At 41.5% G+C, this 23,016-nt stretch overlaps 1 protein-coding gene across 3 annotated transcripts in view; it reads right to left on the bottom strand.

Moving 5' to 3' along the window:
- PPARGC1A (PPARG coactivator 1 alpha) overlaps positions 1-23,016 on the bottom strand; it is a 68,057-nt gene that overhangs the window by 22,097 nt on the left and 22,944 nt on the right. For 2 of the 3 annotated variants that reach the window (XM_054202686.1, XM_054202687.1), the window contains 5 exons: positions 10,158-10,352; positions 9,081-9,203; positions 7,983-8,187; positions 3,869-3,914; positions 3,687-3,760 (listed from right to left, as the gene is read on the bottom strand). In XM_054202686.1, coding sequence (XP_054058661.1) covers positions 3,687-3,760; positions 3,869-3,914; positions 7,983-8,187; positions 9,081-9,203; positions 10,158-10,352 — 643 coding nt within the window. Of the gene's footprint in view, positions 1-3,686; positions 3,761-3,868; positions 3,915-7,982; positions 8,188-9,080; positions 9,204-10,096; positions 10,353-23,016 lie in introns of those variants that run through there. The other variant, XM_054202689.1, reaches the window with a different exon arrangement.

The following is a 23,016-nucleotide window of genomic DNA, read 5'->3' as shown; positions in this document are numbered from 1 at the left end:
GCATTTGTTCTGACAACTAAGAGGAAACACAGATCTAGAGGTGGGCAAATAGCAAGGTATAAGCACCCTCAAGGATGCTCATGAATTCCAAATAACTATTCAGGCTGATTGTGTTCATATAGCCTTTTCTGTCATCTTTTTGGAGAAATCAAATTTTGCATCCAAGAAAGACTGGTGAGGAGTTTTACACTCAGTTAAATTACAGGGATCTGTGTGCAAATGAGAGACTTTTCACCAAGTCACCTGTTGTAGGTAAGAGGGTGGCAACAGCCTTCCAGTTACTGATTGAGCCTTAAGCGTGTAAACTCGCTTCATGCACTTACATGATGGATTTGAGTATTTAGGAGTGAAGGTTTAAAAAGTCACCGTGAGAACAGAGTGCTGAATTTCAAACATTTAGGAGCCACGCCATCTAACTTGTGGCATTTAGAAGGTCAGCAGAAAGTCTAAGACAATCACTGAGGAGCCCTTGATCGCCAAGAGAAACACAGCCACCTCCAGAGGGGGAGTCATCCCCCTAGTCCCTGTGCCTGCAGGTGCCCCCTCAGCCTGGCTGGTAACAAAGAGGAAAGAGGTCTTCCAGTGACACAGAAATGTCCCCTGTTCCTGGAAGACATTAGAGAGGTTCAAGCCCCTGGCCTCTTAGCAAGGTGTTGGCAATGCAGCTAGCCGTGCAAAAAAAGAAAGGGAGAAGGACCTCTTGTGAGCCTTCTACTCAGAACGAGACTCTTCTTACACTGAAATTTCCAGGACTCCCTCCACATCGTGATGTTCTGGTTCACTTTCCTTAGAATAGCACTAGAAATCAGCTGCAGGAGTTGGGCTTTTAGATAGCAATAGACTTATTCCTCTATCATGGGCCATGTATTTAAAGTGCATTCAAAGAATTCTTACGCGTGGCTCGAAAACACTTTAAAAAAATATTTGTTCCTTGTAATTTGACAAATCAATGTTTTGACAGTTTTAGGGAGGACAACGTTACATTCGCAACTACTAACAAATCTATTGTAAAGCAAGATATAGCATCGGCAAGAGAATGGTTTCAGTTTGACTTTAGATACATGAATCTAAAATGTGCGTGTGACGAAGATTGATGGCTCATGTGGGAAATGCTTTTATTTATTTATTTTTCTACTCTATAGTTAATTCATCAGTGAGGGAACCAATGTTGTTTTCAGCAGAGAGATCAAGGGAGCTGCTATTTATATTAAAATACTTTGTGCTTCGATAGTGCGAGCAGCAGTGCTAATGGTCTTTTCAATTCGGCAGTGAGATCAAGGCAACTCCTATTTAAATTATAATAAATAGTGCTTGTACAGTGCAAACTGCCCTATATAAGGACAATGAGCAATGCGGTTATCTGGATATAATTTGGAGTTGCCAGGGTCTCACTAAAGAACTCCAAGGTATTATTAATCACTACTGCCACTATTTTTTTCCTTTCTTTTTTGGTTGGTGTTTTTTTTTACTGAAGTGGGTCCCAATTCTGCCATGATTTACTCACATATGCTGAAAGTTCTTCACTACTCGATATTGTTTCTGTTATGTACTTGTCTGCTTCCAGCACAAGCAGATGCATGAAACAAGACGCTATGGCAATACAAATGACTTAAAAAGTAACATGCACAACCACTCATCTTTTTATAGATTTATATACATATACACAAATATAAAAGTAAAATATATGTGCATGTGAAAGCAGAAATTAATACAGCTACCAAGTCACGAAATACAATCTCCTGAAACCTCTCCTCACCAGGCATTGTGAAGACAAGAGCAAGTGCAACGTGAGGTCCAAGAGCCACCATCACGTACACTGCTTGGTAACACTGATCCAACTCCCTGGTCACACCCGCTCCACCAACTCTTATTCTTCCTAATTATCATCAGTTTGTTTTCTAGCTAAACTCTATTTACTGCCAGAGGGGAAAAAAGTCCTGTTTGCATAGTACAACGTTCCTGTTCACATATTCACCCAGTCCTGCTGTTTCACAGCTTCTGATGCATTTTTTAATGTGCTAGTTCTCCTGGTTATATTGTCTAGGACAGCTACAGAGCTGTTTTGTTTCCTCCTCTGTGCACAGCTGATGGAGCGGATTGAATTTGGTGATACCAAGACCATTCCTGTTGCCATTATGGAGGGAATACTAGAGGACTATCCAGGGGTCAGAGCGACTCCCAGTTTCTGTCTGGTCAGCTGAGGGGAAGAGCAGCCTGCTGACTTTCTGGCTGGGAGAAAACACCGCTCCCTTCAGTGATTTCAACGGCTGCTTGTACCACTCCGCTGTAGTCACCTCATCTGCCCCTCTCAGTTGGCAGCACTAAGCACTGACTTACCAGTGTGCTTACAAATGGGCACCCTTGTGCAGATTTGCTCTCCAGTAACGATAAAAAAGGCTTCTCCATGCTTCAGGCCTACTGGCACTGAACGGGATTATCCTGCTGCATACAGTGACTTTTGCCCACTTTGTGTTGGTTTTTCAAAAAGAAGGATGTGCATTGGAAGGATGCTTCCTTTTCTCACGAGAGAAATTACTAAGACTGCAGGTTTTCAAGACATGGCAGAAGAAAGTGCGCATGTTTTAATGCTGAAGTAATGAAGAAGTTTCTGAAAAAGTGAAATGATGGCTGTAGGGAGGTGAAAGCCCAGAGTACATACACAGATCTAGTGCTTGGGGCTGCTCTTGTGTAAAGCCGCCACTGAATTCAGGTGCACCAAGCTGATTTACGGTACCTGAAGGTACGTTTTGCTATGCCCCCCAAAACACTAGAGATCACACCATTTACAATCCACTGTTATCCTGAGAGAACACACGTCAAGTACGTGTATTTTTTTCCAATGTTACGCAACTGAGAAAGAAAACAGTCTTGTCAATAGCTCAGGCGGAGCGCAACGTGTGCTCTTGTGCTCAGTTCTGGACACTTCAGGAAAACAGAGGCAAAACAGAGATCAGAGGAAAGCAATAAAACAAATCTGAGTCTGAAGGAATTTACTTTAGCAGAAGGAAGAGCAGCTGAATTAAATGACCGCAATGGGTGATGCATGAACTAAACCAGCACATAATAAAAAAATCTACAAATCTTCAAAAGGTACAAACACCAGGGTTCTGAAAGGAGGAGGAGGATAAAGGGAGGTTGTGTGAAGCATGCTAACGGAAGAAATAAAGAGAGAGCAAGAATATAAAATGAATACCAATTTAAAAAATTACCTCTAAGCTATGGAATAGTTTTTCAGTGGTAGAGGAGAAAGCTGTTATTTGTGACATATTAATCTAGAATTGACAAAGCACTGAAACATGCAGTCACGTAGAGCCCTAGACCGGCCTGGAGACAGACTGGATGACATAACTTTTCCATCTGTAACATCTATTACACTGTGCTGTGGGGTTTGTCTTTGAAAGATGGTGCTCAGCAGTACACAAATCTATGGGGAAATGGGGAAGTATAACAGATAAATGGTTTCATTCATATTTTCCCAGAAATTATGCTCTCTTGTGTAGGTTTGTAGCCGTATTTTCAAACACGTTCCTTCTCAGGTAACTGGATAAAAAGTCAATGCTAAACTGCACTGAAGTTAATCTACTGGAGACCTCTGTGAGATCTCAGTGTACATGTGGTATATTAAAATGAACAAACACACACACAAGCCATGCTTAAAGGAAGAGCCAGCACTCCCCATTTCTCACCTGCAGTTCCAGAGAGTTCCACACTTAAGGTTTGTTCAATAGTCTTGTTCTCAAATGGGGAACCCTTGGGATCACTGGAAGACAGGGCACATTTATAAAAACAAGCTGAAATGGAGTTGCTGTAGCCAAAATCTATTGAACCCCCCTCCCTTTTATAAATGTTTGCACTTTTTAGTACTTACTTTGGTGACTCGGGTGTCAATGGAAGTGATAAACTTGTTGGTTTGGCTAAAGGGAAAAAGAAAACAATTATGGAATATTGAAACACTCCATAAAGTATACTAAAAAGATTTCTTTTTATTTTGATGCTGGAATCCCATGTCAGTCGGTGCTGAACTCTAATAGTTCAAGAGCCATTTCAGTGTGTCTTAGATAGATAAATAAGGAAACTCCTCCTGATTCTTTATTACTGGTACCAAAAGGGCACCTAAATTTCAGCAATGATTTACATCAATTACTGTACCTCTGAAATACAGTACACAACCCAAATGCCAAGAACCTTTCAGCAGAAGAGTGGTACATGTTAAAAATCAATGAAGAACTCTACAGGATACACTGTGAAAATGTTATTTCTCTTAGAGTTAATTTAGACTACAGTTCACGTTTTATTTGGAAACAGAAGCAGCAGAATAACTATGAAGTAACAGAACGTTATGAATATTCAGTTAATTTTACTTCTACGATATACAATTTTATATATAGCACTGAGAATAGGTTGTTTCTATGAGGCCAGAGTCCAACCAGTTATAGTCCAAATTTCTGCAAATTATCCTCCAAACTATGACAAGCCACGGACATAGTCACAGATGGTTAAAAATGGGGTTGAAGCTCTCAGCACTACAATCCCAACATACGCAAAGCTCAAAGCTCTAGCTATAAATATACAAGTCTTTGTCAGTTTTATTCACGCAAACTTGTATTTTCCCAAAGCAATCCAAGAGCTAGGGTATTGTAATACAACTAGATTCCTTTAATTGACAGTAAAATGTTTTAAAATTAAAAATAATATTACTTGCAAATTTTACTTTTCAGAAGTTAGACTGATGTTTAAACACAGAGAGCATTGTACTAAGAACAACAGCAGGGGATCTGTTCTGCAAATTAATTACTTAAGACAAAATGTTCCCCTTGAACACTCCTGCACTGCAGATCTTTTGTCCAGAGTGTCACTACTGCGTATTTCGTATTCATCCCAGGCTTGGAGCTCCCATCAACATTAAAGGATTTTATATGCAAATTGATTACTTTTATAAGCTCTAGAGCATTCCTGAAGCAATATTACATTTTTTTAAAAATTAACTCAATTCTCAAGAGCTGCATATTGTTTCTCCTCCTCCCCATATGAAAGTTAGAAATGGAAGCTCAGGTGTTCACCTCGGGTTCACCTTCCTCAGAAGTCACCACCGGAGTGAGAAGATGCACCTCAATGAGTTATTTGTCTGATCCAGCAGTGCCACTGATTTGTGCATAAAACCAGGCGTGGTAAGACTGAATGCAACCGACACTTCTTTGTGTGCATTTTATATCCATCTAGGGATACTAATGTTTGCCAGTGGCTACCTAGAGGGGAAACTGGCTTAAAAAACCCAGACCTCACAGTAAGGCTCTGGAATAAAGTTTTATACAAACGCTTCTACTTTTTTTAGAGGATAAAAATCTATATACTCTTATCCAATTTAGGCTTTCTAAGGAAGTTAGATGTGTAAGAGCTATTTAAACCTCTAATAAGTCTCATTCTAGCTCTCAGTCCCACAGAATAGTCCCACACCAGAATATATATATAAAATTCTGAAGTACTGAAGCAGAGTGCGAATCTGCCAGAGATGGGCACAGAACCAAGGCGTTATCTCACACTCGTATGTATTCATTTTAGGCAGACATCACTGAGCTCTCCCACTGAGAAATTCCCATACCAAAACACCCATCGGTTTTCTTATTACTAGGCAAGGGCTTGACCAAACAGTATTCCTGCAAAGGATTCGTCCTCACATACAACTATTGATAGTGCAAATATTTAGCCAAGACGCTATTATTTTCCATGGTGCCTGTTTATTAGAGTTTCAAGGTCTACTGTGGTGTGTTTTTTTCTTATTAAAAAGGGTTCACATGAAGTTGCTTGTCCCTGTAAATTGAAAACATTCAGGTTCAAAAGAACTAAGTTTCCTCATGGGCAAATTTCAATGCAAAACCACAGATGATCTTTGGCATGAATGGGTTTGTGGACATTCCCGTGGGTTTGCAATATGTTTGCAACAGTAACCCTAAAGGAAAATACTGTTTGACTTCTCCTTTGTGAGCTTTCCCTAACTTTGAAAGAAAATATCAGACCTTGGTTATTTCTTAAAACAGAAGGAGCCAATTTTCTTGTACTTTTGAAAAAATGTATGAACAAATGACTGCAGGTCTGCAAATATCAGTTAAATTTGCAAGGTTGATTCTGCATGAATTGACTGTCCAAGCTGAAAGCATTATATTCCTGTATTTGTATTATATGCAAATCCATTGATATTGAAGTCATATATTGGTGTATGAGGCAAATTTGCTGAAAAAACAACATTTCAGAAGCCTGTAAATTAAACTGCAGGAATTAAAGAGGAGAATAATTTCTCTCTGCCTGCAACTTCACCTGCAGTGCCACCAAAGTCACAGTTATCTGTTAGACACTGCTAAGTTAGCTATATGTCCCTTCAGACTTTCCTAACCTCTCCTTCCACGCAGTTCCCACAACACAACATGCCCTGCTTCTTTGTACTCAATCAACACAATTGCCTCGGCTGGGGAAAAATGCATTTCTGAGACGAATAGGAAGATATTATAATCTGTATTTATATGTGTGTGTGCGCATATGTGTATAACGTACATGTGCATATAGCATGTTATACATTATAAACCTTACCACGGATTGCTTTAACACCCAACAGCGTTAATAAAGCCCGCTGTAACTTCTGTCAGGTCTCTGTTTCAGTACCATTGCAGTGAGAGACCCAGGTTTTACACGTACAGTTCAGCCTGGATTTTGCTGTGAAGCAGACTGCTGAAGCCATCCAGAAGGAGTGGCAGTTGGCACCCAAGAAGCTCTAGGGGCAGTTGGATTTCTTTCTTACAAGAAACATCGTTCAGAGAATTTGAGACCACAATGAGGAAAACTATACTTAGGGTGTCTGAATGTACAGCTGCGAGAAGGGTATTTAGTGTCGGGAAGGGAAGATTATTTTTATTAAGTTTGCTTATACTTGCTAGTGAAGAGTGAAAAATCAAATTTGACGGGGGCTGGAAACGCAGGAAGGGGGAGGGAAAAAGAAGAAAAAACATACAGTTTACAATTGTTGCTTTAAAAATACCAGAGCAACACATTTAGGGTCATATCCTGATCTCTGTTGCAGCAGATAACTTCCATCGACTTCAGTGGAATCATCCAGAATTTGCAGTGATGTGATTGAGATAGGCACCTGGTCTTCTAGATGCCAGGCCAATATATGTATGTAGATGTATTTTAAAGTAACAGCAACTTTAAAAAAAGCTCCCTTTGGGCTTGTAAGCTTTTACAGCCTTCCTTTATCTTGGGAAAACAGGCAGGGAAGAGGGGGAAAGAAAGCAAGAGAGGGGGCTTTAAGTTCTTGCATCACTGTCAGTAGAAGCTACTTGTAATACAGACCAGTTCTTTATGCAGCGGGGGATACTAAAAGTCAACACAAGTGTTTAGTTTTGTCCATAAAGAATCTAGAAAGAGAGAGAAAGATCAGGATGGCAGCTAAACTTTCAACTATTTACAAAATAAAATTACAAACCGGCATTCCAGCTTTAACAGGAATGACACATTTATTGCTTTCTCTGTAGCAGTGAGAGTACTATTTATTGTCTCTTAAGGACTACGTGGCAGGTTAACAATGCCTTCAGTTTTACGCTAGCAAAAAAGAAAGCTCACTAATGAACCGGCCTGCCCAGCTTGTTTAGGGGTATAATGATTTCTTAGTGGTAGAGTACTCTGTGTGAGTAAGTATTTCCAGCTAGCTTGGTAGATTAACATGTGTTATTTGGTAAATCTTTTTCCTGAGATTCTTTTTCTGAGGCTGTGGGCAACAGAGACGGAATTAAAACTGTTTAAAAGCTAAATCTAGCTAACTAATTCTAACTTCATTATACTGTTTTAAAATTCTCCCTACACAGAAGAGATGCCGGATTTACAATACTAATCCAAAGAACAGAAGAGGTATTGAGGGTATTCGCAACTGCAGTATTTCAGCTTCCCTGCGCTACTGCTGGTACCAAAGCTGTGTTCTGCGGGCCCACACCTACCTTGCAGATGATTTGTCTGAGACTGCAGATGGGGCTTCCTTTTGGAGGTGCATTTCTCTTTGCTGCTGTTCCTGTTCTCTGCTGGTTTGGTCTGAGGAGGGTCATCATTCGTAGTCAGATATTTGAGAAGTTCAGAGCAGGGACGTCTTTGAGGCTTTTGCTGTTGACAAATGCTCTTCGCTTTATTGCTCCATGAATTCTCAGTCTTAAAAACAGGACATAATAAAATAAAATAAAATAAAAAATGCTAAAATTAGTGAGCTGAACCTTATCAGAATGGATATAGGTTTTCTGAAGAGATGAGATTTTCAATGAAGTGTTCAGTCTAAGCGTACTAGATCTATGAGCTGTGAATAATTGTTTGCAGAACAAGGAAAGAAAATTACATTTAAAATTCCTAAATGACATTTATGCAGCTTTTTATTTCATTTCTCCTACATTTCAATGTTCCTACTCAGCAACATGTAACTAACAAGACCCTACAGCGCCTTTACTGAGAACAAAAAAATAAGCTGGTTTAAACCTTAATTTGCTGCTGATTGCTTGAGCCCAGTATTCACAACTCTCTTAAGTACCCCTAAACGCTCTGTTTTCAGTTACAGTGAACGGCAAGACAAACATTGTTTAATACTGCCTGCTAACAGAATTATGTCAGAGCCCCCATTCTATCCAATTAATGGCTGATATACATCTTTTGCCAAGAATCCAGCGTCATTTTTCTTAGCTCAGACAGCTGGTAAAATGGCAGTCCCGCATCCTGGAGTCACTCATAAACAACACCAGCCCATCAGCAAATTTTATCGTACCCCCTACTACTCTGTGTATCAATAAAGTAACAGACGGTGGGACTACAACTGAACTCTGCCAAGAGAAAAAGCATAAATGAAATATTCAGAGCATAAAGGCGCTCAGGTGATTGTCTGAAACCCAGTCTATAATCTGTTCACTTTTTTATTTTTTTAAAGGAGTTGCAAGATAGTAGGCAGATTAATACAATACATATAGATCTACCGCTTGCTTGGTTGCTGAAAGCACAAAAGACCTTGTTACACTTTTTCTGTCTTTTTTTTTTCTTTATTACAAAGATTAAGTTTGTACCTTAACAACCACAGGGCTTGTTCTGATCCTGTGATTAGTGTTTGCATGGTTTTGTGTGCTGAGACCACTGCATTCATTGTAATTTAGCTGAGTGTTGGCTGGAGCCAGCAAGAGCTTCTTAAGCTACAAACACATCAGGGAAAGGGAGGTGGAAGGAAAAGAATAAAGTTATGCATCTGTACGGATTAAAATGACTTATCTACATTTTTGCATAGTTACTTAAAGTTAGCTATATCAATTCCAGCAAGCAAAGGACAATAAAACTGAAAGAAAGGCTTGATATTCCCCAGAGCAAACAGATTTCATTTTCTTCCGGCTTGGCAGCGTATTTCTGCTCCTTTTACTGCAGTATACTGTGGGGCAGGCAGAAATTACAGGGGTCTTGGATTTCTGAATCCATGGCAAAATGAAATTCTTGGCAATCTGTTTGACAGAAGAGGCCTCTGATCTAAACAGAGACGTTAACTTTAACGGACTAATGGATACAGCGTCAAGATGCAGGTATCTGGCTCTGCTTCCGCAGAAGCCAGTGATAAGGGGCTTTCAGCAGAAACAGAATCACATCTCAAACTGGTTTTACTGAGTAAAATGCATATAAGGTTTCACCCACATCCTCACCCAAGGTTCAGTTTTGCCCTGATTAGCACTAAGCTGGTCCTTACTGGTCAGATCAATGTTAAAGGCACAAAATTAGCCCCGCATCCTGCCAGACTCAATAGGCCCTTCTTTACAGATCACCAAAAGTGATGTCTAAACGTACACACAAAAAGAGCCCCAAGAAATGAAATATGAATTAAAACCCCTTACCCTGACTTATTTGAACAGAATGACAAGCAAACATGTCAGCCATTAGCACTAGAATCTCAAAAACAATCTCTTCAACACACTTTTTAATAGATTGCCTTATTAGTCATCCTATTTGGTGTTTTTTTCCCCCGCTTAATTTTCAGTTCTTTACTTGATGTTCCTTTCCACTCTAAATGAAAAGTCCAGACCTTACTGTGACTACATCATACCCATGCAGCGGGTAGCCAGAGGCACATCCAATTCCTGTTAAACAGTAGGAAGGGTTCTTACTAGAGACGGCTCTTCTGCCTCCTGAGTTGGAGGGGTGCCGTCGGGCATTGGGGAAGGGCTAGCGGCATTTTCGTTGGTCACATCTCCATCTGTCAGTGCATCAAATGAAGGCAATCCATCCTCATCCACAGGGATGCTGTCCAGTGTTTCAGTGAGAACGGCTAGCAAGTTTGCCTCGCTCTCTTCATCTATCTTCTGTGGGAGGGGACAAAACAAAAAGGGCAACCAGGTGAGAAGAGATAAGGAACAAAATGATGCCTCTGTATGTGAAAAAGCAGTCAAAACACAGTTAAACCAGCCCGTGAAACAGTACCCTGCAGCAGTGTCTTGGAAGATGTAATTAAGTGCAATGAAATTATCCATCTCTGGGTTCAAGAGAAATCTCTTCGTACTCGCACTATATTGCTCTAGTTTACTTTTCTTAAACAATTCTTTTTTTTTTTTCCAGCATTAACAATGAGAAGTAATCACCCAGGGATTGTATTACAGGATGTGTCTAAGCTGCTGACACCTAATGATGGTGTCAGCCCAGGCTGTCTCTTCCTTTCTCTTTTCAACGTTGAACATCAGCTAATTGACCTGACAAAATTACAAGAATCAGAGAGTAAGACAGCTAATCAGAAGACCAAAATGAATCACCAGTGAAATGTGGAAATCCTTGTTCACTTACGCGGCCTGGTGTAAGAAAGAAAGGTTTTCCCTTCCGTACTTCAGGAAATCCTTGCTCCAAAACCAAGCAAACCCCTTCTCATTCCTGAGCATCTGGACATTAGACTAGCCATCAGGACTCATGTTGTAGATGGGATTTCTTTTAAAGAAATGTATTAGGCAGGTTGCCTTTGAAATTGTCCTTTTGAGTTATGTCGTTTGAGTGCTCAATGCGACTATTGTATGCATTTATCTAATTCTGACTGCAATTATAAAAAGTAGATTAATTCCTAATCAGATGTGGCTGTAATGTTAATTTATATTAGATATCTTATTTCAGCAACAGGACTTCTTTTTGTCAAATTGAGTAAATTTAAATGCCTTCTGATTTTCTAATGAAATATAGTCCCTACTGTATATTAAGGTACAGATTTTTGGAGTACTGCGAGTTCTCAATAATAGAATTGTGTAAAAATCATTATATTTATTTTTCAGAAAGATTGGAAATTGATCTTGACAGATCAATTATCTAGGATTCCTAAGCTGATCCTAGTGCTATTAAAATAAATGAAAAGCCTTTCACTGATTCCAGGGATATCAAATTGTGAGTTTTTCCAGCAGCTTCAGAATGGTTCACCATGCTCCAGGTTCACACTGTGAAGAGATTTCATCTGAGTTCAAATCTCATCGTTTAAAAGTAAACTAGCAAGGAATACAGCAGTAAAACAAGCAAAAGCTCTCCATTTGAAAAAAAAAAATATGTTAAAAAAGTCAACAACAAAACACGGCCAAGTAACACCTCAGAAAATAAAAAAAAAAGCAAATGAATCTGGGTATCCCCTCAGCATGACTTTCTTCAGTAATAGTGTATCTACCAGACTCCGAACAGAGATGCTCATAAACCACACAGATAATTGCTCCTGCCAGGCTTCTCTGCCAAATCACACCTCACGGCTTCTTACAGAAAAGCTCTGTCTTCGAGCTAGAAAGCTACGGGCAGAGCACAGACTGTTTGGGTGCTTACAGCATCATCCCCAAGAAACAAATAAACACTCAGGCAAAGATAATGCTAAGGAGAAGTATTTACTGAAAAGGCTAAAAGAGGCTTGGCCACTGAGAAAAAGAGTCTAAGTCCTGGTATCTGGTGATTTCCACCATACCAAGCAGACACATGCACAGTGCCATGATAATTCAGTGTGCAGAGGATGGAAATAAGCAGAGGGAAGCCACCTTGCAACTAAAACTGTGTTCCAAGTGCAGCTTCTCACAGCCACTTTTTGAGAGGCGAAGAGGAAAATTACGGTGTCACTTCTAGGAAAGTATGAAAAAGGTGTTATGAGGTGAAAAAACGCTTTACGATGTCACGAAGTGCTGACTTTTTTTCCAACGGTGTTTCAAACCCCTTGCAAGCAGTGGGATGAATGGTGGCGAGGGCCATCCCTCAGCTCTGGGGTGGCTGTGGGGGGGTCCAGCTGCCTGACCACAGCTCCGCACTGGGAACTTCTCCAGCAAGTCTAGCTTGTGGGGAGCACCACCGCCCTCCCCTCCGTACTGAGCTTTGCAGCTTATAAAGCTGACAACAAAGCTGGAAGTGTTACTATTTCTAACGGGGAATGCCTTCTTTAATAATAGCATGCCAGAAGAAACCCTGATATTTGCTGTTAGCTGCTGAGCTCTCATGCTTTAAACAGACATTCAAGTGCACTGACATTCAAGAACAGAAAGTTGAGTGGACACTGGTCCTCATCACAGCAATTTCAATTAGTTTTGTACAAGTTTCAACATTCAAACACCCCAGAGAAAGCACAGGATGTGACAAAGAGGACTCTGTTAAACAATTAATGTCACTTTCCATTATTGCTTCAGTCCCAATTTACAGAGCAAATAAATCAAAGTCAGCACAGATGAAGCACACTAGCTGGCTAACACATGTCTATTCACAAACGACATGGCAGCAGGAACACATTAGTCAAGAAAATGACATTGCAAGATAACCTTTTAAGGGTTTAACTATGCTATTGCTCCTAATTGTCCTAAATTACTGTTTATAAAGAAACACAATTATTAGATACAGCAGAAACGGGTCTGAGGGGAGGTGCAGAGGGAGAGATGGTCGGGTACATCAACGTCTGAGCAATAATCACTGAAGCAGCAGCTTTCTGCTTTGCTATCGCAACCTGAGTCTTGGTGTTGACAGCACTGGGGAGAAGCAATGCCATGGCCAAATGCAGGCTCTTTCACGGTTTCAGCACTGTCACCGCAGAAGTTCATGTTTCAGACTGGCACCCAACTGCACATCGCACTGGCTCGGTGAATCGGGAGGAGCTGAACACCTTCGATCTCCACCGAGGTCAGAGGAAACGCTGTGTGCTCTCAGGAACTCTCTCCGCCATGTCCCTAACTTCCAAGCAGGGTCACACTGACAGGGTTTGCTTCTGTCTAAAGGAGGAGACCCTAAGTATTTAGACAACCTAAATGAACTACAGTGTGTAAGAAAAAGGGTGGAGGATAATCTCAAACATAAAACCACACGGCAAACACATGTAATTATTAAACACTTACGAAAACAATTCATAATTACTGCATCTTGCTAATTAATGGGTCTTTTTAATGCAGAAGCAGTTATGCATCATTTTCCAGCCACACTGCATATACTCCTTAACATCCTTGGGTTGTTAGTTTAACATAAAGACATTGGGGCCAGAGGTTTTTTGACCCCTGTAAATTTTCACCCAGCTGAAGGAGGCAAGGAAACAGAGTATGTCACTGAATACATGCACTTCCACGTTTCTGACAGTAATAAGTTTCTAGCATATCCAGAATGGCATTAGCTCTGAAAAGAAATAAGATTTGGCATTGGTGTCACTGCGCATGGGCAAATGCAACAGGGAAAGCTGGCTAGTGCTGTAAACTGCCAGAACACCAACCGATCCTCAAAAATGAGTGATCGAGGTGCCTAAAGACCATGAAAAGTTTCCAACTGTGCTCTTCTCTGCTTTTGCGTGTTTTGCTCTAATGCTTTAATATTTCTACAGCACTAAAAATAATTCTCTGTCTGAAAATACTTTATTAGTTGTGTAACAATCTCATTCTAATTGGGTTTCTGCCTTCAGTAAAATGTCTCCAGAGATATTCTCTCTTTGGCCAGTGAAAAGCTATACGAAATGAGCTGATAATTTACCCACACAAAGGTATTTAAATCCTCTACCCCTGATAATTCCTTCTCTTTTGCTTATTCTGCCTATTGATGGAGCCGGGTTCACCTTGTGGTTAGCTTTTTATGTCTGTAATACCTGTCACTTGTTGGCAATCCTGCTACGGAGGCCAACGACTGAGCTGTAATGGAGACTTGGGCACCTTGTCTTTCACTTCCTTCCCTTTAGGGTGCATATATTGAGCAATGTTGTGATTTTTCCTTAGCATTTTCTTCCTTTAAAAGATCATGCAAAATTTTAAAACCACCATCATTACCATCACCAGTCCTTTCTTGAAAACCTTGAAGCCTGTGTGCAGATGTCCTGAGTCAGGACTCTTCTGTAGCTCTCCCGCAGTCAGCACGGGTATGCTGATTCACTCCAGAAAAGGGTCAAGCCCACCATTTACAACATCTTTTCCAAATGTTAATAGTATCTCCAACATCTTCCGTCTCGTGGATTCCCCTTCGCCTTTCATTTGCGATTATTACATGCACAACTTTTGCTTACTGTATCTCAAGGAGCAAAATCAGCTAATGAATGATGATGCTCTGAAGTTTCTTTCCTGATAGTTTGAACAGTGCAGGGCCCCTTGTGATTCATACTGAAAGATCAGGGTCTAAACTGCAGTATTAATCCACATCCCAGAGGAGCTGGGAGCAGTGGCAGCTTGCCACGTCTTCATAAAAAGCCCAGGAAACTTTGGGACAGATCCGCAGCTGGTAGAAGCTGTCACCGCTCCAGCAGCCCAGCTCGGTAAGCAATTCAGAGCAGCCAGGTGTACACCTCAACTCACGAGGGATCACCATTTCAACATATCGACTCATTTCTCCTCAGTAGCCTAAGAGCTAGTCATAGCACAATTAACAAAGAAAATAAAAGATTTTCCTCCAGCTGAAAATATCCAAGTGATCTAAAAATATTAATATATTATGGCACTACTTTCAAAAGCACAAAAATGACTTGTGAGCACATCTGGGACTTCCAACAGGATTTAATTCCTTAATGACACATTTTGGAATAAGAACGTCCTTAGGATTCACGCTGCTAGGCAAAATGGGGGGTACAGATTTGCCCCTTTTCACAGGGACGTAGAGGCTCACCAACACCACCCCAGCCCTGAGCACCTCCCCTCAGCAATCCTGCAGGAGTAGGGGCAGACGGTATCTCAGCCCTGGCCCCACAAACCAAGCTTTGGGACCCGAGGACAAGGAGCCGCAAGCTGGGCAGAAGCACGGGGAAGGCAGGGGGAGGGAAGGGATTAGGCTGCAGGCTGGTCTTCCTGCTCCTGCCAGTGAAAAATGAGAGCTGAGCTCAGGGACGGTGAAAGGGAAGAATTACAGCCCGAGTTTTCCCTCTTCTGGAGCAGAAGGAGCCAACCTCCTACGGCACCAGCACAGACAGTGCTGTCACGGCGATTTTGCTGCCTTCTCAATGTGCTGTCCAAGGCAGGCATCTCCTTCTCCTCGACTTAGAGCTGGCCATACCCGGCAGTATCTTCACCCAGGGCCGAACAGGAATCAGTGGTCCAAGTGGAGAACCACTTGTTCCACCCTGCCTGCTCACAACCTGTCCCATGCCATTATATGTTTTGAGAAGTATTTCAGCTTTTATTTCACTATTCAACTGCTTTGCAAATCCTTAGGCGTCCTGCGCTGTCTTACAGTAAAAATCCACATGATGCATTTGCATTAGAACGTTTTTCCAAGGTCTGTTAGTCTGGTCCCCAAGAGACACTCCCATAATTGAAATGCTTAAGTCCAGAGCTATCAATTATCTTTAAAAACAAAATGGAGTCCCACTAGGAGAAAATTACAGCCAGGTTTCTTTATATGTAGTAGAAATGTAGGGATTAATTATCACCACCCCTGTGCAAATGCCTTTAGGGTATGGGAATGAAACAGAAGATCTTCTCTTCTTCTTGAAGGAGACGGCTATACTCATACTCCTCGCATGCACCTGTAGGCAAAGACCACTTGAACCCAGAGCTTGCCTTTTGATTTCTGCAGTCCCACTGCCCATATATATATGCACCATGTATAGATCTCATCTGTAGGACTGACCACATCCCCATATTTATGTAAAAGCTTCACTCCAGCTGGATTTCTGGAGATATTGTATGGACCTGAAGCAATACGTTCTGCCACCCGACTCTCCCCCCAAACAATGTTAAATAAATAGTGTAATTATACACAATGCAGGTACTGCAATGCTTAACTTCCAGAACTGTTTCCCTGGTGGGGCACGAACTCCAAGCATCACTCCCAGGGACACTACGGCACCGCAAGAAGGATCTGCGCCAGGTCCGCATGCTGAACGGGACGGGAGCATCTGCAGCGTCTACTTCCCCCATCCCTTCTCCAGGGTACAACAACATAAAAGTAACAATATTTATTATTATCCATACACTCAACATGGTGTATATTTCTTGTCTCCAAAAGTTCTCGTGTTTAATCTTGGTAGCTGAACTCAGGTTACTTTCTCTCTGAAAGGGAGACGTGCTTACCTGACATCATAAAACTTCTGTCAAGTATCTGTGATTAAAGCATCACAACGCAAAACTAAGGCACGGGCCATTTGCAAAGAGGGTTTTCTTTAAGATTTTGCCCTCGATCACCTGAAGTAATGCCGCCATAGCTCCTGTGAGATGGACTATCTTTTCAGGGGAAAAATCTTTCTTTTCTGCTCTAAGCTAAACATGTCAGTTTAAAAGAGCCTACTAAATATTCTTCTACCACAAAGTCACTTTTTTTATTGCTTCTAACGAGTTGTTGCAGTTCAGAAGTTTCCATTACAGCCTGGCAATTAAGTTTCTAATAAACTGAAGAGCCACTAATTGATTTATTCGTCGCACAAACTGAGTATCCAGCTAGCAACCTGTAACCTGTTTTACATCTTCTGACCAAAATTCATTCACGTTTTGCAAGCCATTCCAATTTCATTTGTGTAAACTGCATCCTTCCCCTCTATGGTAGTAATCTTTGATTCTGGGGAAAAGACAAACCGAAAAATCATCTGAGAGCAAGCTATCGTGCTGTTGACTGTGTTAAGGGGACCAATGACAAGACTTTGCTGTGCTGGAATCCATGCACTGGTGGTAGACCCAATATCAAAAATTTATGGTAATTGAAACCACAGAATCTTTGGAAATGCAGTCAATTTGACTCAGTATCAAAAGGTCACTCTATTCAATTTATACTTGATGCTGAGCACAATATTGAGAAAACACCTGAAAGCAAATCATCTTATCAGCAGTTTGGGCCTCAACATTTACCGACTACATAGGCTAATTTGCTGATTACTAAATAAGCGCATTACCTGTGTTTTAGACTGAGTTAGCTCACCAGAGGGGCTTTTTAACACATACAGGACTTGACATTATAAAAGCATCACCAAACCCTTTCCAGGAACTGCATGTCCATAATGCTAGGCATGCTGAGGACATAGAGAATCATAGAATGGTTCGAGTTGGAAGGGACCTTAAAGATCATCTAGTCCCAACCCCCTGCCATGGGCAGGGACACCTCCCACTAGACCAGGCTGCTCAAAGCCCCATCCAGCCTGGCCTTGAACACTTCCAGGGATGGGGCATCCACAGCTTCCCTGGGGAACCTGTTCCAACAACAACTATTGTGCCTGTCTTGCCCAGTGCCAGGGAAGACCACCTGGTCTTCACGTGTGGGGAACTGCAGCAGGAGAAGACTTGGCATGTCTTATCCAGTGCGCAGTGACCTAGGTTTATGCAGAGCTCCGCATCAAAGCGCAAAACTCTACCTACGTCTCTGGCAAGGAAAAACGAGAGCAGGGAAAGGGCAGAGGTTCAAAGGGGAGGAAGAGCCTGATGAAGAGCCACAGAAAAAAGAAAGGCTGGGAGTTTTCCGTCGCCCTGCAAGACGGCCAGAGAAGCAAAGGGGGAGGTGAAGTTTGCTTGCTGCCCACACTGGTGGGGAAGAAGGGGTGGGCAGAGGAGCAGGTGAGCTGCCCCTGGTGGGGGCACGGGATGCAGGACGTGCAGCGAGGGGTTACACAGGCTGCCCTCTAAGCCCACCACCCACCACCTTCCCCCCTGGAGCAGCACACTGTGCCTGTCACCCACCCTCCCTTCCCCTTTTACAGGCAATTGTTCATGCATGTCCTAAGGTCCTGAGCAACAACCCAGACTGAGATTTTTAATTATTATTATGCACCTAAAATATACAGGAGGGTAAGAGAGTCCCAGTTCCTGACCAAGGGTCCCAATTCAGACAAGTTTTAAGGGGGAATGAGTACTGCAAAAAGAGGGAGGCAGGGGAAGGACGGCTACAGGCTACAGCATCAGGTAGGGAAGATGTTTGAGACTCTCCCCATTGCAGAGCTTTCAGTGACAGTGTCAGCAGTATTTCAGTCCAAATATTCAAACACTGCTTGCTCAGATTTATTTATTTACTTGATTTATGGTGCGTGCCCACACTAATCTCTCTAGGCACTAACATAAAATTTTTCAACTTTCATATACATTTGTTAGGCAGCATGGCATCTCTGGGAAAAAAAGAGCAACATATATTTTGCAGTGATTATTTCACACACATAATTGACGTAAAAACTTCTTTTTCCTCTTGATAATGACAGACTTCTCTAAAAAATGCACTTGAGTGCTAGTATAGACCCTTTCTTTGCAAACTATGAAGCATAATCTTGTAGTTTTTGTTCATTCTCTATTTCAGTGTTGCATTTGCTTTAGTTTTAATTATATTGGCTGTGTCAGGATGTCTATCATAATCCCTACTTCTTTCTAGAGATTTATGACTCTACACAAATATATATTTCAGGGTAAAATTATATACAATATAGCAGACAAGAGTTTACATATATTTTTAAATTTTTTCAATTATGTGGAGACTGTTTTTTATATGAACAGAGCAGACACTCAAAAATTTCTTTTTTAATGGCAAAATAAGACATTTGTATCTGGTGCTTTTACTGTTAGAAAATTGGAATTTAATTTGACCGGGAAATTAGCATTTGTAAAGTATCAACTTCATTAAATGCTTTTTATGATGTTTTAATTTTTCAGCATGTTCAGTTTCATCAAACCTACCACCATGCCTGTTTGAACAGGTATGACAAACACAAGTCTCACTGGAAGAAAAACACCATTTTTCCTTAGACCCGCAGCATGAAAGGATCGGTATATCATTAATACATCTGGGCTTCCCATCAATTTTTATTGTGATCTAATGGAAGACTGCCATCTGGTCTGAGCTGGCTACAAGAGTTTATTCAGATACAACACAAAAACTTGTTTACAAGGCTAAAGATGCCTTTACTCTGTGTTTTACCTATGTAGCTATACTCCTGTCTGTAAGTGTCACGGCAACGGCTGCAACATCCTCCTGGTAGGCACCAGATGTGCTGAATGACACACATACCATTTAGAGAGGTGGTTTACATAGATAAAATAAACAAAGATAGTAGATATTAGCTGAAAAAAAAATGAGGAAATCACCACAAAGAGGAAAAAAATGTGTCTTTAGATATGTGCGCTCTACTCTTACCAGGCTAAAAAAGTTTCAAAAAACCTCAGTGCTGTTCCCATATCTAAGGAGATGCTCAGCTGAGAGAACACCCCAGGTACCCACGCTGTGAGTATCCCAGGCCGAAAGCAATAAAAGGCTCCTTTATAATGAGGCACCAAGTGAGAATGTGGAGATGCCACAGTAAGGAAGGTGCTAAGCGGTATAGGGTTTAACACAGCACCGAACACGGTGCATTTTGCCAGGCTTTTCAGTTTGCTTTTACAGTCCCATGAAAACAGAATGTAAGCTTGTCCCAGCAGGCAAATAAGCCCTCGCCTCAAGAAGCAGCGATTGAACAGTGCATCCTGGTAAACCCCTACAACCACCGAGGACGCTCTTCAGGATGAGAAGATGTGTCTGAATTTTCCGCCGGTTAAGCATTTGGATTCGTTTATACGTCTCATAATATCCTTAACTATGTATTTCCTTGATTTGTCACTAGGTGCTAAGACTTTAATGTTCTTTCAATGCAATTTTGTGTACGCGAATAGAATCATAAACTAGAGATGGTGATTTTAAAACAGAAAACATTAAAAAAAAAAAAAAAGATCACAGAGGAGCTATCTGTTGCAAAGCGTCCTCTAGAGCACGTCCATTCTTGGCTTCTTTCTAGGCTTCCTGGAACTCACTAGTCTTCACAGATAACGTTAATAAAATGGAGTTGACACTAAAATGTAAAACTAATTTGCTAGTTTACACTAAGGCTACCTTGTTCATTTACCCTCAACCAGCCTAGCAGAGTTATGTAGTGCATGCATACTGTGGTGCATGCTACAGTTCCCACTGCAGTTGCCTCTTTTCTATTTATTTCTGAAAACTGAATATATTGCTCATTCTATGCTCGTCTTTTAAAAGTGTGTGCTCCTGATCACTAGCCCTCCATCTGTACGATGTAAAAGATTGTATTTTTCTTTGCAAGGAACTGATGTTAACCAGTACCTTTTTCATCAGAAATGGTGAAAGTCAACCTGGGCATTTTTTTTTCCCCTCTTTAAAAATGACCCATAACAAGCAGTCAAGTCCAGCTGTACTTATCAGCGCACTAAATATCATTATTAATTAGGCCATAAGTTCCTTTAGGCAGGGACTGTCTTTTTGTTATGTGTTCACACAACCCCTTTCACAATGGTGTCCTGATTTACAATTGGGCTTTGAGATGCTGCCACAGAACCTATAATAAATAATTTTGGGTACTTCTATTTAATCCTGCTACTAATCAAAAGAAAAAGAACTTGGGCCCAGATGTTCAGCCGCTGTAAATTAGGGCCTCTCCACAGGTTTTAACGGAGCTATGCAGATTTACACTAGCTGGGGACCTGGTCCTCTGCTCTTTGGGTAGTTGATGCTGAAGCTCAGAGCAGCAGCTCCTGCATGCTGTATCTGTACCAACCTGTCCCGGGACTGACGGCGGTCCGGACAGAAGCCAGTAAGGGATAATTCTTCTGCCTTATCAAGTGAGTTTTGCAGCTGAGCCCTACATTGCTGTGACTAATAAGATGTGTTTAGAAGTGGCTTGGCTTCATCTTGCCTACAATGTGGTAGACGCTGTGCTCACATTCCCTACTGGAAAGGCACGTATTTGTTCACGTCAAGCGCATCTTCAATTCAAAAGGTATTCCCACTGAAGTTAACACAAGTTATAATTTAAGCCTACGTAGCTGCTAGATGCACAGCCAAAACCCCACAGGATATGCCTAACCCCAGGAATAATAAGTAAATTGCAGCCATTTGAATACTAAACCAGAGGTGGGACTCTGCAGACCACAGGCTTCAACACAGTGTATGTTTTCCTGGCTCAGATGGCCTCCCTTTATATCGAGACCTTTTGCCCTGCTCTATCAGAACCCAAAATGAGGGTGAAGAAAGAGGGGAAGGGAGCTGCGGACTGGAAACAGACCAAGATGAAAAAGTCACACTCCTGATCCAGCGGCCTGGGAATGGAAAACCTGTTTAAGTGACACTTCTGGGGGCAGAAGGCTGGAGCTACCACCATTAACCAAGGCAGCATGACCTCTGTTTCTACCTGTTTCAGACAGAGGACAGGATAATGCGCCCGTCTTGCTTAGCTGGCTGAGGGGAGCCGGTGGGACCACTTGTGTTTAGGTAGCAATAAAATCCTGTTTTGTAAACCTACATAAGGATTACACACACACCATCAGAGAGAAAGGGAGGGGGGGGGAAGAAAGGAGGGAGAAGAAAGCAAACACGGCTGCACTTAATTTTATGCCTTGGGGGGGAACCATATAGCATTTCCAGTAAAAAAAAGCTATCTGTAAATGAATATCCACTTGATGACCAGCGAGCAATGAGCACCGCAGCATGTTACAGCTGCCTGTGGCCTTGCCCCTGTTTCGACGGCGACGGGTGCCCTGAACCTGAGTGCTGGCAGCACAAGGGAGCGTAACGCCGACCCCAGCTTGACTCTCCCTGGGATTAGAGCAGCACAAACCAAGCATCACCCAGCGAAGTCAATGGAGTTAAACCAGGACAGATTAAGTGTAAGTGAGAAGCAAATCAGGCCCCTTATGTCTGCCCTTCCTTCCCCAAGAAAAACTAAATATGTTCCTTTTTCCTCAAACACATCCACAGCAATAGCCTAAACTGCCCGGATTGGGTTTCACCAGTGGCAATGCAGAAATGTTTATTTCCATTAGGGTGGGTCTATAAAATCTCCTTTCATTCCGGCGCTTCTACAATTTCCAAACAGCAAAGCCTGACATTTTGGTCTCCGACAAACAATGCTTAATAGTGGGACATTTGGAAAGGAAAAAAAAAAAAAATCTATACGAAGAAAGCTCTTAAGACAAGATAGGCTGAGCGTTTTCACCACAAATGGTTTGTTTTAGCTATCTCTCTGCCTCCTGTAAGACGGAAATCAGACAGCTTACTGGCTTAGCTTGTTAGGCCAGGTTAAAGGGAAGCAATGCTGAAAGGCTCTTACAGAAGCTTACCCTTGGACTAAAAATAGCAGGCACTAGAGAATTATCTTAAATACTACCAAACTTGTTCTGCACTGTGAATGCAGATAACTGTAATATGTTTCCATTTTTGGTAGTTTTCGAGCTTTTTAAAGTTATGCTCGCTTTAGCTGACTATTTAATTAGTTTCTGATTCTATTTGCCACTTTTTTCTCTCAGAGATATAGCCTGAGGGGTACTTTGTCTATGAATACTTTGTATTTAGCAGCGTTGCTATTGTTAACATCTAATGAGCTGTTGGATTTGCCAAACACTCGGTATAGGTACAAACGCTGCTTTGAAATATAAATGTTTAACACATAGCAAATAGCAAATCAAAAGATACTCTAACGCGGCATCCTCACTCTCTCATTGCGTGTCTCATCAAAAAAGAATAAAAATAAAAATCTGCTTTATTCCATTTAATTCTGGAATTCCAAAATACATATCCAAGCGAGACATTTTTAGCTCACTGCCCACAACTTCAGAAGAAAACTAAATGATT

This window comes from Rissa tridactyla, chromosome 5, assembly GCF_028500815.1.
Source record: "Rissa tridactyla isolate bRisTri1 chromosome 5, bRisTri1.patW.cur.20221130, whole genome shotgun sequence".
NCBI lineage: Eukaryota > Metazoa > Chordata > Aves > Charadriiformes > Laridae > Rissa > Rissa tridactyla.
The sequence above is the reverse complement of the archived record's forward strand: the minus strand, read 5'-3'. Positions and strand labels throughout refer to the sequence as shown.